Genomic DNA, 17,720 nt, shown 5'->3' on the forward strand with positions numbered 1-17,720 from the left:
AGTAACTAGTCGCATGCAACCCCCACGGCACCACACCTGCCCCGGCTAACAGGAAGCACGGGTAGCCAACTGTGGTGCCGGCTTTACTCAAGAAGGACGTTTACAGCGGCTTCGTCCTATATGCAGTTCGCAGGCAGCCATGCCTGCTAAGGAGACAACTTCCCGTTTAGGGACTTTTTGGGCCAATGTAGCACATCACCACATACAAGGACGACTCGCACGACGCCGTCCGAATACAGCCCTCCCTTCTCTACAATCGGCCCCATGAACACCAGACTCGCTCTGGACGGACCAGTTTTGTGGTTCAAACTCTTCAGGCCGACTAGAAGTGCCCGTTCACAAGAGCTCTTTTTCGAGCTAAGCCCCGACCTGCTTCTTGCATGCGCACACCGAAACAGAGCCTGAAGAAATTTCAGATGACTTGACTCCCGCTAGCACAAGGTCTGGTTTTGATTCGATCGCCAATGGTGCGTGCTGTGTCCCTTTCCCAGATAGTTTCAGTTCAAATCGTCGTGGACCCGACACGCTAGTCAGCTGGAAACGCATGTTGGTTGTATCGACTTTGCATGCTCAACAAGTCAAAATAGTCCGGGCCTCTCAGTCTCCTTGTTCTAAAGCGAAATGTTTGTACCCCAAAGAAGACGACTCTTCAATTTGTTGCATGCACACGGAGTCCAGCAAACAACCTCAGTGGCGAGTGGCCTCTTCGGTTCGGTCGTGATCTACGCAGTTTCCGAACGCTGTTGACGATGACTACGCAGGAGTCTGGTGAACTGTGACTATTATTTTTCTTATAGGATTTCGAACGCGATCGGGCGGCTCCGTTGTTCTACGGGAGATCTCTATAGATGCTCTGGAGTCTGTTTCTCTCCGCCCTTCTTCTAAGCCGCGGCGTGGATCGGGGCTCCTCGTGTTGTTTAACTGGGGTTCTTCTGGCTCGCCAGCTGGCGCGCAAATGCCTTCTCTGCCTTCTATTGACCTATCCTGCTCTCACTTGATCCTTTTTCTTCGCGTGTACTCTTCTGTAGTCTATTTTACCGCCCAGTCTCGTCTTCCTCACTTCATTACTCTTCCGCTCTTTTTCTTGTGATCGCCTTCATGATCACACATGACACTTCTTCGAGGAAAGCTAAGGCAGTAAACCAATCCGGCTTACTTCTCTGTCTGGGTCTCCTCTCCAAGGTGAATGTCTCCCCCTTTCCCAGGTCTTGAGTCCTGTATCTCTCTCCGAGGGCCGCATCGCTTGAAAGTATCTTCTTTCGTCATGTCATTCCCTGCTCAAATCTGCACTGTAGGGTATTTGTTGTTGCTGATTGTCTTTGCTTTCCCGCGGCTCTAACTACGCCGAGTCTCTCATGTACTTCCCAGTTTTCCACTCTTGTATCCAGAATGGTGGTCTTCCAGATTGACGAAGTGACGGTCTATTTCCCGTATGACTTCATCTACCCTGAGCAGTACGCGTATATAAGAGCACTCAAGCAGACCCTTGATGCTAAGGGCCATGCGGTGCTGGAAATGCCTACTGGCACAGGTGAGATTCTTCAATAATGTGATAAAACCAGAAAGTTGAAGAGGACAGGGACACTGCCACACTTCTCTTTTCAGGTGCTCTATCTATTTACGAGGATTCGCGCTAAGAATCGCTTGGAGCGTATTCTTCTAGGGTTTACTGCGGTTCCTGAGACGCTGTTTCCCGCTGACGTCGTAGAAGTGCTGCTGCGAGCTTCCGTGATTCTTGACTCCATAGGACTCCACGTTACACAGGAGATTCTTTTGGCGGAGTCTCGTCTTCCAGTACGTAGAATCGAGTACGAGCAGCGGCCTGCAGACGCTTATGTCTCTACGTTTATTTGAACTGAACTGAGGAGTAAGCGATGCGTTGTTGGTCCCAACTGTGTCGGGGCTATTGGACTTTTCGGAGAGAGATGTCAGTGAACGTTTGTATCAGGTGTAATAACGTCTCGAGGTGCGTCGTTTCCCAGGTTTTTCTTCGTCTCCTGATGAGAGGGCGGGAGATGGGTGATGGTGTGTCCGAGCATTTGGATCTCTCGGGTTCCTTTCAATGCCAGCCCTCATGGGACTTTGGTGTCCTATTTTGTTCCAAGGAGATTCTAGAAGGGTGTGTCTTCCTAATGCAGACGATGTAGTAGAGGTTTGTAGCAGTTTGTCCTCGAAAGTTTTTTTCGTGGATTCGAGAAAAGATGTGGTAAAGTAGGTACGGCAGGTACCCGGGCTTTCTACCGCATCGCCCCGGTCGCTGAGATCCCCCCGTGCACATATATGGAGTTTCTTTCCTGAGAAAAAGTGGCAGGACTCTTGCCAGAAGTTTGTTACAGTTCTGGAGCTCAGGGGAGTCAGCTGCTGCGTTGAGGGCAGCAGGCAGCGTCCACGCAGTCTGTTAGCTGGAGGCATACATCAATCAGGTTTCTTGTGTGTGCGGTATGCTTATACAGGAAAGACAGTTGCTCTTTTATCTCTTCTAACGTCATACCAGCTTGCGCATCCTCGTCTCGGCAAGATTCTTTACTGTACCCGGACGGTATGCTACAACAAAGATTGCAGTACTGTATCTACCCGGGTTCAGGTGTAGGTACACCTCGTAGGCTGCCGATACGGGACTGGGTTGCGTGGGTATTCTCGTTATTTAGAGAGGGCTATTACACGGCGTGTACAGTCGTCGGACAAGCGCACAGTTTATCCTTCCTTGGAAGACAAAGTTCGCAGCACTCTTTTGCTCAGTAACTCCATCTATGCGGCGTCATCCTTCCTCGCGGCTCCTATCATTCGATGTAGAGAGTGAGAAGGAAAGTCGGAGTGTGTACGATCTTGCGATGAGGACTTGTCGGTTTTCTGTGGTCAGCGGGTTTGTGAATACTCAGCCCATCAGCATATTTGGACGTACTATGCGAGGCCGCTCTTTGTTTCCGTACTTTGTCGGGTCTCTGTTGCCCCTACATCATAAGTAAACTTGAATGTGTGGATGTGTATGGATGGTAGGCATATGTATGTATGTATGTATACCTGAGGGGTCGTGTCTTGCTTGCTTACATAGGCATGAATGTATTGTCAATGGGAATCATAATCTGTGTTCTCTAGTAAATCTATCAGGTCCCGCGTTTCTCCGCTTGCTCCTGTCTGTTAGCTTGTTTCCTTCTCTCTTCCGTCTTCACCTCGTTCCATTTGCTTCTCTCAACATGACCTCACCGTTGTCGCACCATATGGCGGCAACAATGGGTAGTGTTTTCTGGCTTTTCCTCGTTTTTCCTTCATGTAGGTCCCGGAGATGGAAAAAGCTCTTCTGGAACTTAAGGGTGTAATCGATTATAGAATCTCGGAAATTCAAAAAGAGAGAGAAAGATCGAAGGCTAGACAACAACAAGCGACTCTCCACGCTTCCTCGCCTCCTGGTTCGTGCGTCGCGTCTAAGGATACGTGCTCGTCTTCTCCTGCGTCTACACCCCAGAACTGCCCCTCCTCTGTTCTGCCTTCTGGCAACAAAGACAATAACTCTGACAAGGCTCAGCAATGCAGTCAATCAAACAAGAAACCGCGCACAGCGGAAGAGATCCAGGAGCAGGGGTGTTCCTCACAAGCGCCTATCAGTGAAGGGCCAAGCCATTCTCCGGTTGATGGCAAGAAGGCGAGTGATGATGGAAGTGGGAATACACTGCCATACGTCACCAAAGAGACGACAAGTAAGGAATCATCTGCCGGCTTTAGGTGCATATGGGTACTCCCCGTGTGCGTATGGGTCGTTCCCGTTGAGATACTTTCGTTCTTTCACTCTCAGTTTTCAAGAACACGTTATTGGTTTGGTTTTCTCCCTACGTCCTCGTCCCATGTCTTCGTTCGGTAGTGTATGCAGCGCGCCTTCAACTGCGTCTTGTAAAAAGCTATAAGCGATTCCCGTGTGTGTCTTAACGTGTAAGTACTTTTGTGAGACTCCGCAAGTCTCCATGTCAACAAACGTTCGGGAAGATATCTATTTCGAACTCACGGAGGGTGACTGGTCAAGGTACAAGCTGACCGAGTTGTCAGCTTTTTCTTCTACCAGTCGCAGCACGGTAGTCTGTTGCGAGGCTGTCACACACATGATGGTTGCGTTTGGAGTCACGGTGAGAAATAAAAAGTTATACTGGTCACTCGCACGCAAGAAACTGAATCCATGCGCAGAGGCGGGCCGGCGGATGCCGCCCTTCACGAGCAGTGTTGCCGTGGTGTGTGAATTGTCAGCTCGACACACTGACAATGGAGTTTTTCATAATGCCGACCTCTTGAAGCAGCACCGGACTTCGTTAGTCTCCTTCGTCTCTCCTAGCGGGCTGACGTGCATTGTGTATTGAAGAAGCTCTCATTATGTTCTCTATTGTTCCTCAGGCGCAGGTTATATTTTAGGAGTCGGTTTATCGGCCAGACGAAATATGTGCATCAATCCTACCGTGTCTCAGCAGCCTGATCGAGAGAAAATCGATGAGGGTTGTAAGTCCGGCTTCTTAAAGCTTGAGCTGAGTGCCGGGTGGCTGTTCTGACACACAGTAGATGTTATGTTTCTGTTGTGGGCTCGAGGCGAACAAAGGGACCAAAGGAGGAGATGTTCCAGTCTTCCTTCTCGGTGGAAGGATAATTCATATCTTCCCAGCTTGCCGTCTGTTTTGATGACACAGGATTCGAAACATGCAACACCTGAGTTCACGTGTGTGGCATTCTTCATTCGCAATGTAAATATTCTGTGCGAAGTGTCGATGGCTTTGACGTCTGACTTCCACGTGCCGACGTCGTCGCGGGTATTCTCTGTTGATGCAGTATGCGAGGCATCTGTATTGTCGTTCTCCCCGATCCACGGAATTGTGCAAGTGCTCTCGTAAACATGGTTTAGCTTTGTTGTACATACACTATCGTAGCTGTATTCATGGTGTATGAATGGTGCTGATGCTGCTCCCCATTGGGGAAGAATACAAGGGAAATCGCAATCGCTTGACGGCGCTGTCGAGTGTACGGCAGACTCTACAGGTGTTTCTTTGGACAGCCCTGAACAACGCAGTGAGCTATCAGGCGGGATGAGTTTATTTACCACGTTGTCTGCGGCATATGATGAACCCGGAAAGAGCGAGATTTGCCTTTCAGTTAAGCGGATCACTCCCGAGTTACAGGCTGTCTTTTTCTCTTCATCTTTACAGGTCGGCAGTTGACGGCTCCGTGGGTTCGACAGAAGTTTCTGACGACCTACAATCCTCCTACTGCTCACGGCACCTCTCGTTCCCCCGCTGGCGGTGGTTCTGCGGGCGAAGGGGTGGAACCTCCAGTGGACGATATTGAAAATGTACAGTCCTCATCGTGCAGCTCGGGTGGATGTACAGCCCGAGAGGCTCTGAGACGTCGGGAGGCTCTTGCATCAAACGAAGAGTCAGAGCCTGGGTTATATTCTCCCTCGCTGTGTGCGTGGTATGAAAACTTTGACCGGTACTTCGCTCCACAATTCTTCCCTGCTGGTAAATCTTGTCCGTCGAAGAAAAAACCGTGCACTGCCGATATTCGCCTGTGTTGTGTTCCTGTGTAATTCTCAGCATGGGCCTTTAGTCTTTTCGAGATTGCAGCTGCCACTTAAGAAAGCTTGCTCACGGTGAAAGGCCCTTAGGTACCGTAGAGTACGAACCCTGGCATGCTAAGTAGCGTTGTAGTGATCGCATTAGTATTTGCAAACCTAGCGAGCTCTCCAGTATCGGCAACCGGCGGACTCGCCTCCCTGCTGTCGTGGTGTGCTCACCATATAGCTCACTTTGGCTAAGCGAGCCTACGATGGGGTCCTGTGGAGTTGTTTGTTCTTCTTTCACGTGCACTAGTTCTCAGCGGTTCACGTGTGGAGGCATGTCGTAGTACGGTTCTTCACTTAAGTAAAGGTCTTCACCTCAGAAGATCAGCGGCGAGTTACATCTCTCGCGCAGTCTACACTAGCTGAGGATAAATCAGTTGTGTGGGTTTAAAAGAGCTTTGTGAAGGATAGGTAGAGTATCTCTCTTTGAACAGGAACGCGAGGGAATAGGGGTAGACCTTCAGGTATCTTGGCTGGTGCCTCTTTTTGTGGTTTGTCCGGATTTGGCTGTTACCTAACCGGTATGCTCCTCCCCAGGGCTTCAGTTAGCAGTGCTGCAAAGAGTGGTTGTTTGTGTTCTACCTTCTTCAGAATCAAGCGTAGATGAAGGGCCTCGTGTATCCCCAGTTCTGTGGTTGTCTGAAGTTACAGCAGTAGTTTACGAATGAACTCAACGACAGGGGAGGGCGTGGGAATTTGCGTTGAAGGATTTTCTCCGAGTTCGTGCCTTGTGTGCTGCGTCCGTGTGTTTGCTTTGGCCCAAGCTGTTTACAAGCGCATCAGCTGGAAGCGAACCTCTGTGGCTGTTGATATGGGTGTTTGGTGCAGGAGTGTACACCATTGAGGAACTCAAGATTGCAGCAGCCCACTGGAAGCACCCTATCTTACACCGTACATTACCCTTCTGTCCATACTTTCTTGCTCGTCGACTTCTTCATATCGCTAATGTTGTTGTCCTCAACTACCAGTACGTGCTGGATCCTAAAGTCTCGCAGGTGTGTCTCTTTGTGGACGAAATCCCACTGTCGTGCGATACCAACGAGAACTATGACCCGTATCCAGATGTGCATACATTTACAGTTCCGTCATTAAGGTACTCTGTTTGCATGAAGCGTAGATGATCTCCCGATACTGGTGCCCAGCATATACTCCGGCCGTGTGCTGAGAGCTTTGCGCTTCTTTCCGACCCTTGAGGATACGTGTAACACCCGACCCCCTTTTTGTGACTTCTCAAGAGATTATCACTTTATTTGCGCCCGTTAGCAGTTCGCATTCTGCGACCCCTCGTACTGCGTTAAACATTCAGTAGGCTGCAGAGGCTTCCTTGATTGATAGAGGTAACCGATGTGATCTATATTCGACAGTAACGGTAACGTTTCTGGCTCTGTAAGTCATCCTAAGCCAGTACGACGTCCCCCTTCATTCTTGCTATTTCGCACCAGAAGTATGCTTCTTCCTGAAGACGCTCCAACACATTAGTCGTCCGTTTCAGTCTTCGGTCCCGTAAGGAGTAGGATACAAGTACATGTACGTTTTAGCTCGCGCTGCCTGTCTACTGCCGAGGGATGGCTTTACTGGGGTCGGGTAGCAGGGACAGAAGTAACATACCTAGTCACGATTGAGCTGTTCTCCCTTCGTCGTTCCTGAACTGCTTCATGTAATGTATGGAGCTTCGGGTGTCCTTCTTCTACCGACTTCCTGTCTCTATCCGCTTTAGCCTACCGTAACACCTCTACGCACCTTTCCCGTGAAACACACGGGCCAAACGACTTACACGGAAACGGACTGTTTTAATCAAGCACACATACATTCTCTTCGAGACTATATATACGAATATACGTATATATATGCATATACATATTCTGTATCTATTCCCTGTCTGGTGTAGGCCGCTCTCTTGGTGCCTGCCCCTGATGGAGCCTCGGCCTCTCATACCGTCGGTGGCCAGACGAAAATGACGTATACCAATCCTTACAGAGGAGGTGGAAACAACCAAGGAAATCTCTCGTCTACGGAGATCTTGTATGAAGGGTCTGTTGTTGTTTTCGACGAAGCTCATAATATCGACAATGTCTGCATCGAGGCGTTAAGCGTCAATATCAATCGGTCTGTCATGGAAGGGGCCCTGCGGAATCTTAGTCAGCTCGCTGAAAAGATTGAGGAGTAGGTCACTACTAACTGAGTCTTTGGGTGTCACTTCTTATCTCTCTGCACACGATTGTCCTGGCTACGTCTCCCCTACAGTGGAGTGTCTTTCTTTCACCTACAAGAGTTCTGTACTCCACTTCAGAGGACCGAGAAAAGCACGGGGTGTCTTTTTCCGGTTTTGTTTGCGTATCACTCATGTATTCTCAAACGTGATATCATAGCTAGGCGGTTTCCTTGAAGCGAGGCGACTTGTCGCCCAGACGTTCGAGGGGGAAAAGAAGACAGAAGTGAAGTTAGTGAAGCTGTCATTCAGGTGTATATGTGGAATGTATTCAGGCAGGGTTATGCTTGGCCTTGTACGTACGTTTCGGGTGCCTCTATTGCTAGCTGGGACGTGTAGAAGAGGTACGCAACCCGCACGCGGCGTTTGCAGGTCAAAGCAGTCTTCCTTCTCAGGTTTTCAACGTGTGGACAACGTCACAAGCGGTCCTTTGGTGGGCGGGCCGTGTGTTTTCCTACCTATTTCTCTGTCCTAGCATACTATTTTGGATTCGAGATCTTCTGTATGTTTTTTTCCCAAACGGTGAAGCTTCGGGTTTCACACGATGACTGTTTATGGAAGAAGCTCTGTAGAGTGGTGAAAGAGACGGGGGATTCCTGCCTGGCTGGTACGGACGCTCGCAACACCCTCCGTTTCTCTTCCAGTCGTCTCACCATCACGGAAACAAGCTTGAGCAAGGCCCAGCTGAGGCGAGTTTGACGACTGGGTGCATAACGGGAAGGACAAGAGGGGGGTGGACGAGAGAGGTTCCCTCTCTGAGTTGCTTTAAGCTATGCTTGTTGAGTCTCTCAGATCTTTGCTTCTTGATGTGGTGCTGTATGGCTGAACAGAGTAAAGAAGGAGGACGCTCAGAGATTGAAAGAAGAATATGAAAGTTTAATCAGAGGTTTGAAACGTCGTGAAGACAATGCCGATTCGCGTGGGAACTCTGGGGCTTCTACAACCTCGAATGATACGCTACAGGGCGCTCAAGACAAGCAAGCGAAGACTTCCAGTGAGAAAGAGGCGAACTCAGGGGCTGAGGGAACTACAAGGAATCAAAATGACAAAAGTTCCGAGGACACAAGCGGAACAACCCTACGATCTTCTTTCTCAGCAGGCTCCTCCTCGTCCTCAGCTACGCAAACAAATAGGCAGCGCCCTCAGGAAGCTGGCGGAAGGAGAGCAGCTGAAGACGGCGGAACGGGTAGCTCTGGTCGTCGCGAAGGTCTTCTTGCTGCTGAGACCCTGGACCTTCTTGCCACTCCTCTTCTCCCTGATGATGCCCTAATGGAGCAGGTAAACAAGCAGCACTACCAGAGATAGACAGCGCAGCGAGTTTCTAGTGCTCGCTGTGAGCTACTTAGTATATCGAGTGGTCTATCATTTGGGGGACTGCACAAGTAGCTGCCTTCCCCGAAGACCTTGTTGTGTGATGTCAAACTACCCGGCACTTGAGGCGGCATTCCTTGTCACCGTGTGTCTTTCTCCTCGAATCACGACCTCCAGCCTTGTAGCTACCTCCTCCTGTCTCGCCCCCCCCTTCGCCTATGGGCTTCAACCAGGAGACGGTTGGAGGGAAAGAGTTCAGTGATCAGCGTTTCCGACTTGTTTATCCACATCTTGAAATAGCGAACACTAGTGCGTGTATCGAGTTGCCGGCCAATTATCCGCGGTTCGAAACAGCTACCTCCATGTACTTCCAGTCTGTTGCTGCGCCGTGTATGCCCAAGGAAGCAGCTATGCATAAGTGAATTCCCACACTTACTCGTGAATGACGGGGAGAATTTGGGGTTTAGGGTTTAGGGAGGGACTTCGAGACCGCGAGTGTGGCGGTGAATCTTCGGGCGAAAGTATTTGGCGTTCTTCTTCCGCCAGGCTGTGCCATTTTCGTACTGATATATATCCGACATGTGAGTTGCGCAAAATAAATTTCAAGAGGACAGCAGGAGTGTTCTTTCCGTCACCGTGCTAGACAGGTGCTGGGCGGGTGTTTGTTTTCTCTTGACTGCAGGCGGTTCCGGGAAGTATCCGCAAGGCCGAGCACTTTGTAGCTCTCATGCGTCGTATTGTCGCGTACCTCAAGTCGTATATCAAGTAGGTGCGGGGTGTGGCAATGAACAGAAGAAACATTCGCTCTATCTCCCTATATTCGCTTGCTTGCTGGCGGTTGTGTTCAGCTAGCTCGGACTATATGCTATCTCTCAAACATTCTCGACGTGATCAGGGTCCCGTTCTTCAGTCAATACCTAACATGTTCCATGCCAGGAAGTGCCAGAACCACCATACAAGCGCCACAGATACCGGAGTTCTCTGAAGGCGTCGAGCGCAGCAGCTGCTCACATGTATATGTGCACAAGCAGCTATAGATAGGTAGATAGGAGGGAACTACGGTTGAAGGCGGGGGTGTCCTTCTGGACTTCTTGCTCAAGTCTGATGGGCGACGGGCGAGTGTTTAATCTAGTTCACTCTACTGTAAATCCGGACAGCAACAAGGGGAGATAATATCTAGCAGTGGGGGGTGTAGTCTCTATTACCTCATTCTATATGGTAGCTATGCATTGGGTGCCTAAGACTGCTAGAGGAGACACGTGATATTCAGTTGTTTACCCTGTACACCGTCTTATCTGTATTCTTCTCTTTCGTTACCTTGTCTCAGGATTTATGAGTTGAAGAGTGAAGGCCCGCTGTCCTTTCTCCATATGTTCGAGAAGGAAACTCAGATCGACGCAAGTCTCTTAAAGTTTTTTTACGACCGCCTCAAAAGTCTCTTCAATACTTTGCAGATCACGGAAGTTGAAAGCTACACCCCTCTGACACTTGTTGCGGACTTCTGTACTCTCGTTGCAACTTACTGGTAAGCTTTCTGAGGGGGTTATATCGACGGGTCTTACAACCGGTCTGCTTTCGACCTCCGGCAAAGTGGAGATTCTGAAAGTGTTTTTTTCGTGACGACGGACTCTCGAATGTATGTAGCACTGACGGGAATACAGACAACCCACGTGTGTAACCCTAGGCCGCTTTCCTGGCTGTGTCTGTTGCGATCACATGTATCCACAAATCCCCACATACACATTCAGAGGGACACTGTTTGTTCGTTTGTCGGGTATCTGGTTGTGTAGCAGCATTTCTGAGCCCACACACGACAAAGGAGAGAGCTTCAATCCAGCAGTCGGCACGAGGAGAGAATTGTTTTCCTCCGTGACTTGGACTCTCCGGCGAACACACAACAAGCTGGTGTGCTTTGTATCAAATTAGTATCGTCTTCAAATACGCAGATGCTGCTTTTTTTGTCTCTGACGCCGTTTTCCGTGCCTCCGAAGTAGGGACGTTTCTCTAGAAGTAGGGCTGACAAACGTGGCAAGAGTCCCTTCGGTTGAATACAAACCGGGAGTCGATTTTATATGGCGAAGGCGAACTCGTTGTCTGTGTCTTAGAAGAATGCAGCAACTGCGTACCTCAGTCTCCTTTTCCGAAGAGAAAACGTCGACGTGTTTGGTTTTCTCTTCCGTGTACACGTGGTAGACAATCGAAGACTAGTTGCTTAAGGAAGAAGGGTAGCGCAGCAGTCGAGAGGCATCGACATCTCCTGTTTCGCTAGTTTCCTCTAGAACGGAGTTCCCGAACAGTGGCCCTCTATTCTGACTGCCTTTCCTTTTATTTACATATTGTTTATTCCTTTTTAGACAACACCGGTTATGGTTTACCTGGGAGGAAAGATGATGCGCAACCCATTAAAACGCTTCTTAGCTACTCAGAATTTATTGTCGTGCGTGCTCTGGTAGGAGGGGATTCATCTCACGACGTGGCACGCACTACCATGGGTAGCAGCGAAAGTCTCAACTATAAAATGTCGTAATCTTAGAACGGTAGACGCACTTATTCAGAGCGTCTCAGGAGATACGAAAGAAGTTATCGTATGTTCCCTCCTGTATCTGGGCAGGGGCATTAGTTTCTCGTGTGTCGCCTAGCCGGTCGTCCCCGTGTTTGTTGGTTTGCGTGCAGTGAAGGATTTATCTTGATTTGCGATCCGTATCCTGAGGCAGTTGGGCTGTATGATCCTCTGCTTCAGCTCTCATGTCTGGATGCATCTCTCGCAATGCAGCCAGTGCTCAAACGTTTCCAGGTAATGCCAGCTGACAGCTTACCTTCCTTTCTCTACTAATCCATGACACGTCCTCTCTCGTCTGTGACTTTTGTGTCCACCCCCCCACGCATATAGCTGTAGTTGTTCATATGAAAGCATATCTACCTGTTGGTATATAACCAAGCAGTCGTACCTATCAACGGCAAACGCTCCGCGTGTCTACGTATGTGTTGTCTTCATGAAACTTTGTCGGCTCAGGCACTCGCGACACTGGAGCTTATCGGAGGGATGATTACGTCCGTGACAGTTGAAGTCTCGTAGTATGCCCGGTTTTTCATGTTCTTTCGTTGCAGTGATTTTACAGTGTATGCATTGAGATCTGGTCCAGGAGTTATACGCATACTCACTTCAGTCATGCTCAGCCGCTCCTTTCCGCCTGGTTTGTAGGTTGCTTCTTTCCTGTTGACCAAAGAAGAAAGGAGTCAGTGTCTTCCTCCTCTGAGAGTTTGTCTTTCGTATCGGATGTCAAAACCAGTGGACAAAACGACGTGCGTTGCAGGGCACAGAACGAGCTGTGCAGTGCTTGTGTATATTTGCTACTGTCGAGGAGGCATAGCTTGGGTGATACACTGTGCTTACATCCATCATAGTCCTGGGTGCGACACGGGATTACTGCAGGGCCTCCCACGTTAAATTTTACTTGGTTCTGGAGTAATATGTGAAATCGAAGATAGTCCAGTCAACTGCGCGGTATAGAATCCAGTCGTCATCTCATGTCTTTTCTCACTCCTGTAATGCTACGTTGTGAACTTTTCAGTCTCTCATTCTCACATCTGGGACGATCTCGCCGTTAGAGCTGTATCCGAAATTGCTGAACTTCGTGGTAAGATGATGAAGAAGGTGGGGTACATTTGGTCTTTATCTTGTGTTTACTCTTAGTGACCTTCACACGCTGGGGGGCTAGGGCAAGTTGTTTGAACAACTCGCCCTAGCCCTTCAGAGAATAGAGGTGGTCGCTTTGTTTCTGGGGCTACCTTCGCGCACTTGTAGGGAAGGGCCTGAGGTGTACGAAACATTAGGACAATATACGCCCTTAAGGAATCCTTTGATGGGGCGACTGTACGGGGACGTCTCTTTATGCACACACAGAGAAATACCCAGACACCCGAGATGAAGTATGAGAGTACCTAGAATCACGTTGGCGTATAGTTAGGCAGGACCTATGTAAGACCTACTCAGGAGGTACCCCGGTTCTCGGGGCGACAGATAGTCGCATCTGCCCTCAGTGTAAAACAGAAATTCGCCGTCTGTCCGTGTGCACCTCCTTCTGCCATATTCGTCGGGAACTCATGCAGAAGGCCCAGGGGGCCTCTTCTCTCTCGCCCACCTTGAAGGCGTTAACACTACGGTCTCCGCAAAGGGAAGAATTGCCAGTGTGGTGTAAGCTGGTAAACACGCACGTTCTCTGTATAAGGAGTGCATACGTTTCGCTCAGCCCATTTATGCGCATCTGGAAAGCCAATGAGTCAGAGAGGGCACAAGTTCAAAGAGATTGGAAAGCCTCTCTTCTCAAGCAAAGCTGCTATGCGGTGAACTTTTGCCCCTATACAGCCGGTAATAACAGAGTCGTTTCCAATGTCCTTGGATCGAAACTGCATATGTCCGCTCATAGTATCCCGGGGTTCCGATCAGGTGAGGACGCCGACAGCATTTTCGCCTCCACTGCCGGAGGGCTTTCACTTGTACCTCTTCCTCTCGCTTGCATACCTTCTGCGTCTTTTCCTGGTAGACGGGACATTCAGAACGCGCCTCCAGCCGGGGAGGGAGATTCTCTCGTGCTAGCTGAGCCTCTGGTCGTACGAAGGGAAGTTCCATATTTCTCTCTTTCGTACTCCAGGTAGCGTTAAAAGCCTTACACTATATATCAGAGACTCTTTCTGCTAAGAAGCAGTGCGTATCTGTTTGCTCACCCGATCGGGTGCGTACTGCTCAGAAGACGAATGTTTTGGGTGTCAGTGCAGTGTAAAAAACCACTCAGGAGAACCATTTCAGCACTTGAGGTCTCAGAGCAGGTCAAGAAAGTTTTGTCTAGTCTTCTCTCAGCTCTTCACACGCTTTCTTTCCGACCTACGCACTCGGGCATTCTTTAAGTGTTAGGCCTTTCATCGGGTCTCATCATCTCTACGGGGTTCCAAGGAGGAGCGCGGGAGTCTCGCTTGGAATGATTCTGCGTTGTGTCCGATATCTTCTTTCCTTTTGCCGTCTCTTTTCTGTTAGGTGCCATTAACATCGAAGTTCGAGTATCGACATGATATGAATGTCCTTCGGAATTACAGCAATTTATTGATCGACCTTTGTAAATGTGTGCCGGATGGCCTCGTCTGCTTCTTTACATCATACTCCTATATGGAATCGGTGCTCTCCAGTTGGTGAGTGGACACAAACGCCATATCAGCTACTTCTATTATTGCAAAAGGAGCAGCTGGAACATTTGTTTGCGGAAGTCTAGTCTACCAGCAACATTACCGAAGGAAGAAGTAGGCGGTCCGTATGTATTCATTGGCGTGGAAGCCGTCTGTGTATTGATGGCTCACACTGACCGGAAACGTGACCAGGACAGCGGATGCACACTAAGAAGTATGAAGGAAGTCCCCTGCAACTTCTTGGTCTGCGGGCCTACGTCTTCTTGTGTCTCTCTGGCGTCGAAGATTTATAGGCCTCCGAGACGTTAGTGGGAGAGCTGCCTCGCTGATGATTTAGTTTGTTCGCACTGGCTCAGTACTTCGATGGCTTTGAAAGCTTTTATGAGCGGTTTTTATTCCTGTTTTTCCCTGGTTTTTCAGGTATCATAGCGGCGTTCTTGCGCAGGTCCTCGATTACAAGCTTATTTTCATTGAGACGAAGGACGTGGTCGCAACGACCCTTGCTCTCCATAACTTTCGAAGGGCATGTGAATGTGGTAGAGGGGCTGTTTTCTTCTCGGTTGCCAGGTGAGAACAAGCAGCAAGAATGAAGTTGATACGAAAGACCTCTTGGAGGAGCCGCGATCAAGAAACGGTCACTGCCTGCGGACGTTCTGTTGTTAGGATAGTCTAGCGAAGAGGGTACTCTCTGGTATTGCCTGGACATACCGTGGCTGCGTAGAATCGTTTTTGTATCGAAGACTCAAAGGGAAACAGTGGATCCGTTTTGACTCCGTTCGAGAACGAGTGCACCATTCGAGTCCATGTGTGCATACGTCTACTTTGTCTTTGGCTGCTCCGTTAAAAAAGAAGTTGCCTCGGGATACGAGCAGGGCGAAGTCTTCATTTTCTTTCGTTCTGTCCCTTCTATGTGATTCCAGGGGCAAAGTGGCTGAGGGTATTGATTTTGATCGACACTTCGGGCGGTGTGTGGTGCTCTTCGGTGTTCCTTTTCAATATACCCTCTCTCGGGTATTGAAAGCACGACTTGACTTTATGCGAGTAAGGATCGCCCTGCTTGTCAGGTATTCTCCTGTTGTGATTCAAGGGAGCGCAAGACACGCGTTAGGCCCTGACCACTGCTACTGAGCTCCCGGTGACGTGTTTAGTATTCATTAGTGAGAGCAGAGTTCCCTCAGTATCCAGTCCAGCGCTCCACCTAGGCTATGGAAACTAGCCCACTGTCTAAGCTCGAAACGCACTTCCTTTCCGGCTCAAGCATATTCAGAGATATATTGTCACATGGATATATACGTACAGTCTACTCGCTGAGGGTACATTATGGCTACACATTACTAGCTCGTTCTCTGTTATGTTGATTGCTAGGGGTGTGTTTAAAAGCTTAGTTGGAGCAGCGTTACCGAAGGAGAGAAACTGCTTCATAGGAGAAAGAGAGTCTTGGTTCATTTAGTTGCGAAGTTCCTCGAAGTCAGAGGCAACCTTCTACATGGGAAGCGGTGGTTTCGGGGAAGGAGCGACTCTCTGGATAACGTTAGAATCCAGAGATGGTGAAGGTCAGGGGGCGGACTGGGATCTTTGCGTGATTCTGGGAAGATTCGTCATTAACTCGGACGACGAGTCTTCAAAGTGAAGCTTGTGATAGGCGGAAGTCCGGTTGTCTACGTTCCGGTGCCCTCAATCGAAAAGCGCATCGTGGTGGGAGCCTGGCAGAAGAAAGATGTGCGTTTCACTTTGTTTACTTTCTTCCGTTTTTCTGGTCACCAACCCACTCTTGTACAGAACGGACGTCGCCACTAAGGGGTCTGCGCTTGATGCGCAGGCTCAGTCCCGTGTTTTTGGTTTTTGTTCTTATCTCACGCTATTATGGAGAGAGGACTGAGAACTCGTGGCTGAGCTCGCGCGTGTGCGTGAATTTGCAGGAGCAGTATCAGATTCCCGACAATGAGTTCCTTACCTTTGATGCCATGAGACAGGCAAGTCAGCATCGTATCAGAATGAGTGGATTCAAGGGTCGGGGGTTTGTTTACGTCACTGTGTTATCTGTGTTTGTTGAGCGTTCGCGCGGCAACCAGTCTGTTGGGGAGAGCAATAGCTTCTGGCTTGATCGAGTGTATGGTTTTAAGCCCGTGGGTATGCCGGATGAATAGCTCAATGGGCCTTAAAAACTCTGCCACATGATGGGGTAGGATTGCGCAGCCTACAGTAAGACAGTTTTCCCGTTCAAAAGCTGCGGCAGCGAACACAGTCTGCAGTCGGTAGCTGCCGAAGCCCACTCCTTCTGCCTCGGAGAAAGCTCCTTTTAGTATCTCTGCGGTCAGCTGTCAAAGGAGCCCGGGGTCGGACGGAGTGATTAACCGTGCTGTAGATGGTCATTCAGTCGTCAGGTGTGTGGTTTTCTTCGTTGCAAGGGCACTTCTAAGCGGTCCGTTCCGTGTTGAGCAACGGGGGATAGGGATACGCGTTCGGCGACATTCGACAGGTGTGGATGAGTCCAGAGAGAGTCTGTTGAAGAATGATTGCCTCCTTGTCGGCAAAGTCTCTTGCGTTGTTTGTTGGATTCCGTTTTTCCTCCAGGCAGCACAGTGTGTCGGAAGGGTCATACGCAGCAAAAGTGACTACGGGCTGATGATCTTTGCTGACGCTCGATATAGCAGAGCCGACAAACGCAGCAAGTTACCGCCTTGGATTCTCAAGCATCTTGACCTTGCTCACCTCGCTCTTAACACCGACACAGCTGTAAGCTTGATAAAAACACCGACACAGCTGTAAGTTTGAGTGTCAGACGGAGTGCGCGCAGACGCCTCAAGACCCTAGTGCAACCGGAGGGTGCTGTTCGATCAGGGAAAACGAACCTGGGAGAGCCCTGAGGAGTAGCCTCTCTTTCAGGTTGTCTCATAGAATTCGCAGTCACTGCGCCGTGTGGAACAAACGCTGTATCGCACCGGGGTTGACTTTGTTGGTCGCTGGTGCTAAGCCTTAGGGGTCCCGGCAGCGCGTTCGTTTTCACAAGTAGTGGTGTCTCAGCAACTTCGGATGTTTCTCTTTCTCGTTCAGATCAGCGTGGCTCGGACGTTCTTGAAGCTGATGTCCCAGCCGCCCCCAGCTCCTTGTGCTTCTCGGCTCGACGCTCGGCAGCTGCAGCAGCATCAACAACAATGCTGGGATCTGGTCAGACGTTCCCTGCATCTCAGCACGACCGCGTGCCTTCCTGTGCAACCAAAAAATAAAGCTGCGGACACCACGGAGGTGTCCGCATCGTCCGGGTCCGAAGCCGCGTCGAGTGATACACAGGAAACCATCAAGAATGAGAAGTAAGCTGCGAAACAATTTCGGACGCTCCTCGTGATTGAGTGCAGTCATGCAGTGGATCTCGTTGTACAAGTATTTTGTCCGTCCGTTCCGTTGGTTTTTTGTTTGCATCTGAGGGCCGAG

General features: G+C 49.7%; 1 protein-coding gene across 1 annotated transcript; it reads left to right on the plus strand.

The window, feature by feature from the left end:
• The first annotated feature begins 170 nt into the window (after nucleotides 1–170).
• CSUI_001079 (dna excision repair helicase) lies at nucleotides 171–17,720 on the plus strand. Its single transcript, XM_068061285.1, has 20 exons — nucleotides 171–467; nucleotides 1,389–1,531; nucleotides 2,454–2,539; nucleotides 3,275–3,695; nucleotides 4,378–4,479; nucleotides 5,178–5,489; nucleotides 6,419–6,585; nucleotides 7,479–7,753; nucleotides 8,630–9,077; nucleotides 9,793–9,875; nucleotides 10,438–10,635; nucleotides 11,784–11,904; nucleotides 12,683–12,748; nucleotides 13,477–13,557; nucleotides 14,143–14,294; nucleotides 14,709–14,855; nucleotides 15,209–15,329; nucleotides 16,208–16,261; nucleotides 16,863–17,024; nucleotides 17,343–17,720. The coding sequence occupies exons 2-20, from the start codon at nucleotides 1,390–1,392 to the stop codon at nucleotides 17,601–17,603; spliced, it is 3,399 nt and encodes a 1,132-aa protein (XP_067926742.1). The 5' UTR covers nucleotides 171–467; nucleotide 1,389; the 3' UTR covers nucleotides 17,604–17,720.

The sequence above is a fragment of the Cystoisospora suis genome (assembly GCF_002600585.1).
Source record: "Cystoisospora suis strain Wien I chromosome Unknown contig_426, whole genome shotgun sequence".
NCBI classification, from domain to species: domain Eukaryota; phylum Apicomplexa; class Conoidasida; order Eucoccidiorida; family Sarcocystidae; genus Cystoisospora; species Cystoisospora suis.

Excerpts from the sequence above, each read along its gene's own strand:
- CSUI_001079 (XM_068061285.1), top strand. The coding sequence starts at position 1,390 with ATGGTGGTCTTCCAGATTGACGAAGTGACGGTCTATTTCCCGTATGAC. Across the intron at positions 1,532-2,453 it reads GGAAATGCCTACTGGCACAG|GAAAGACAGTTGCTCTTTTA; the intron begins GTGAGATTCTTC and ends ATGCTTATACAG. Across the intron at positions 4,480-5,177 it reads AGAGAAAATCGATGAGGGTT|GTCGGCAGTTGACGGCTCCG; the intron begins GTAAGTCCGGCT and ends TCATCTTTACAG.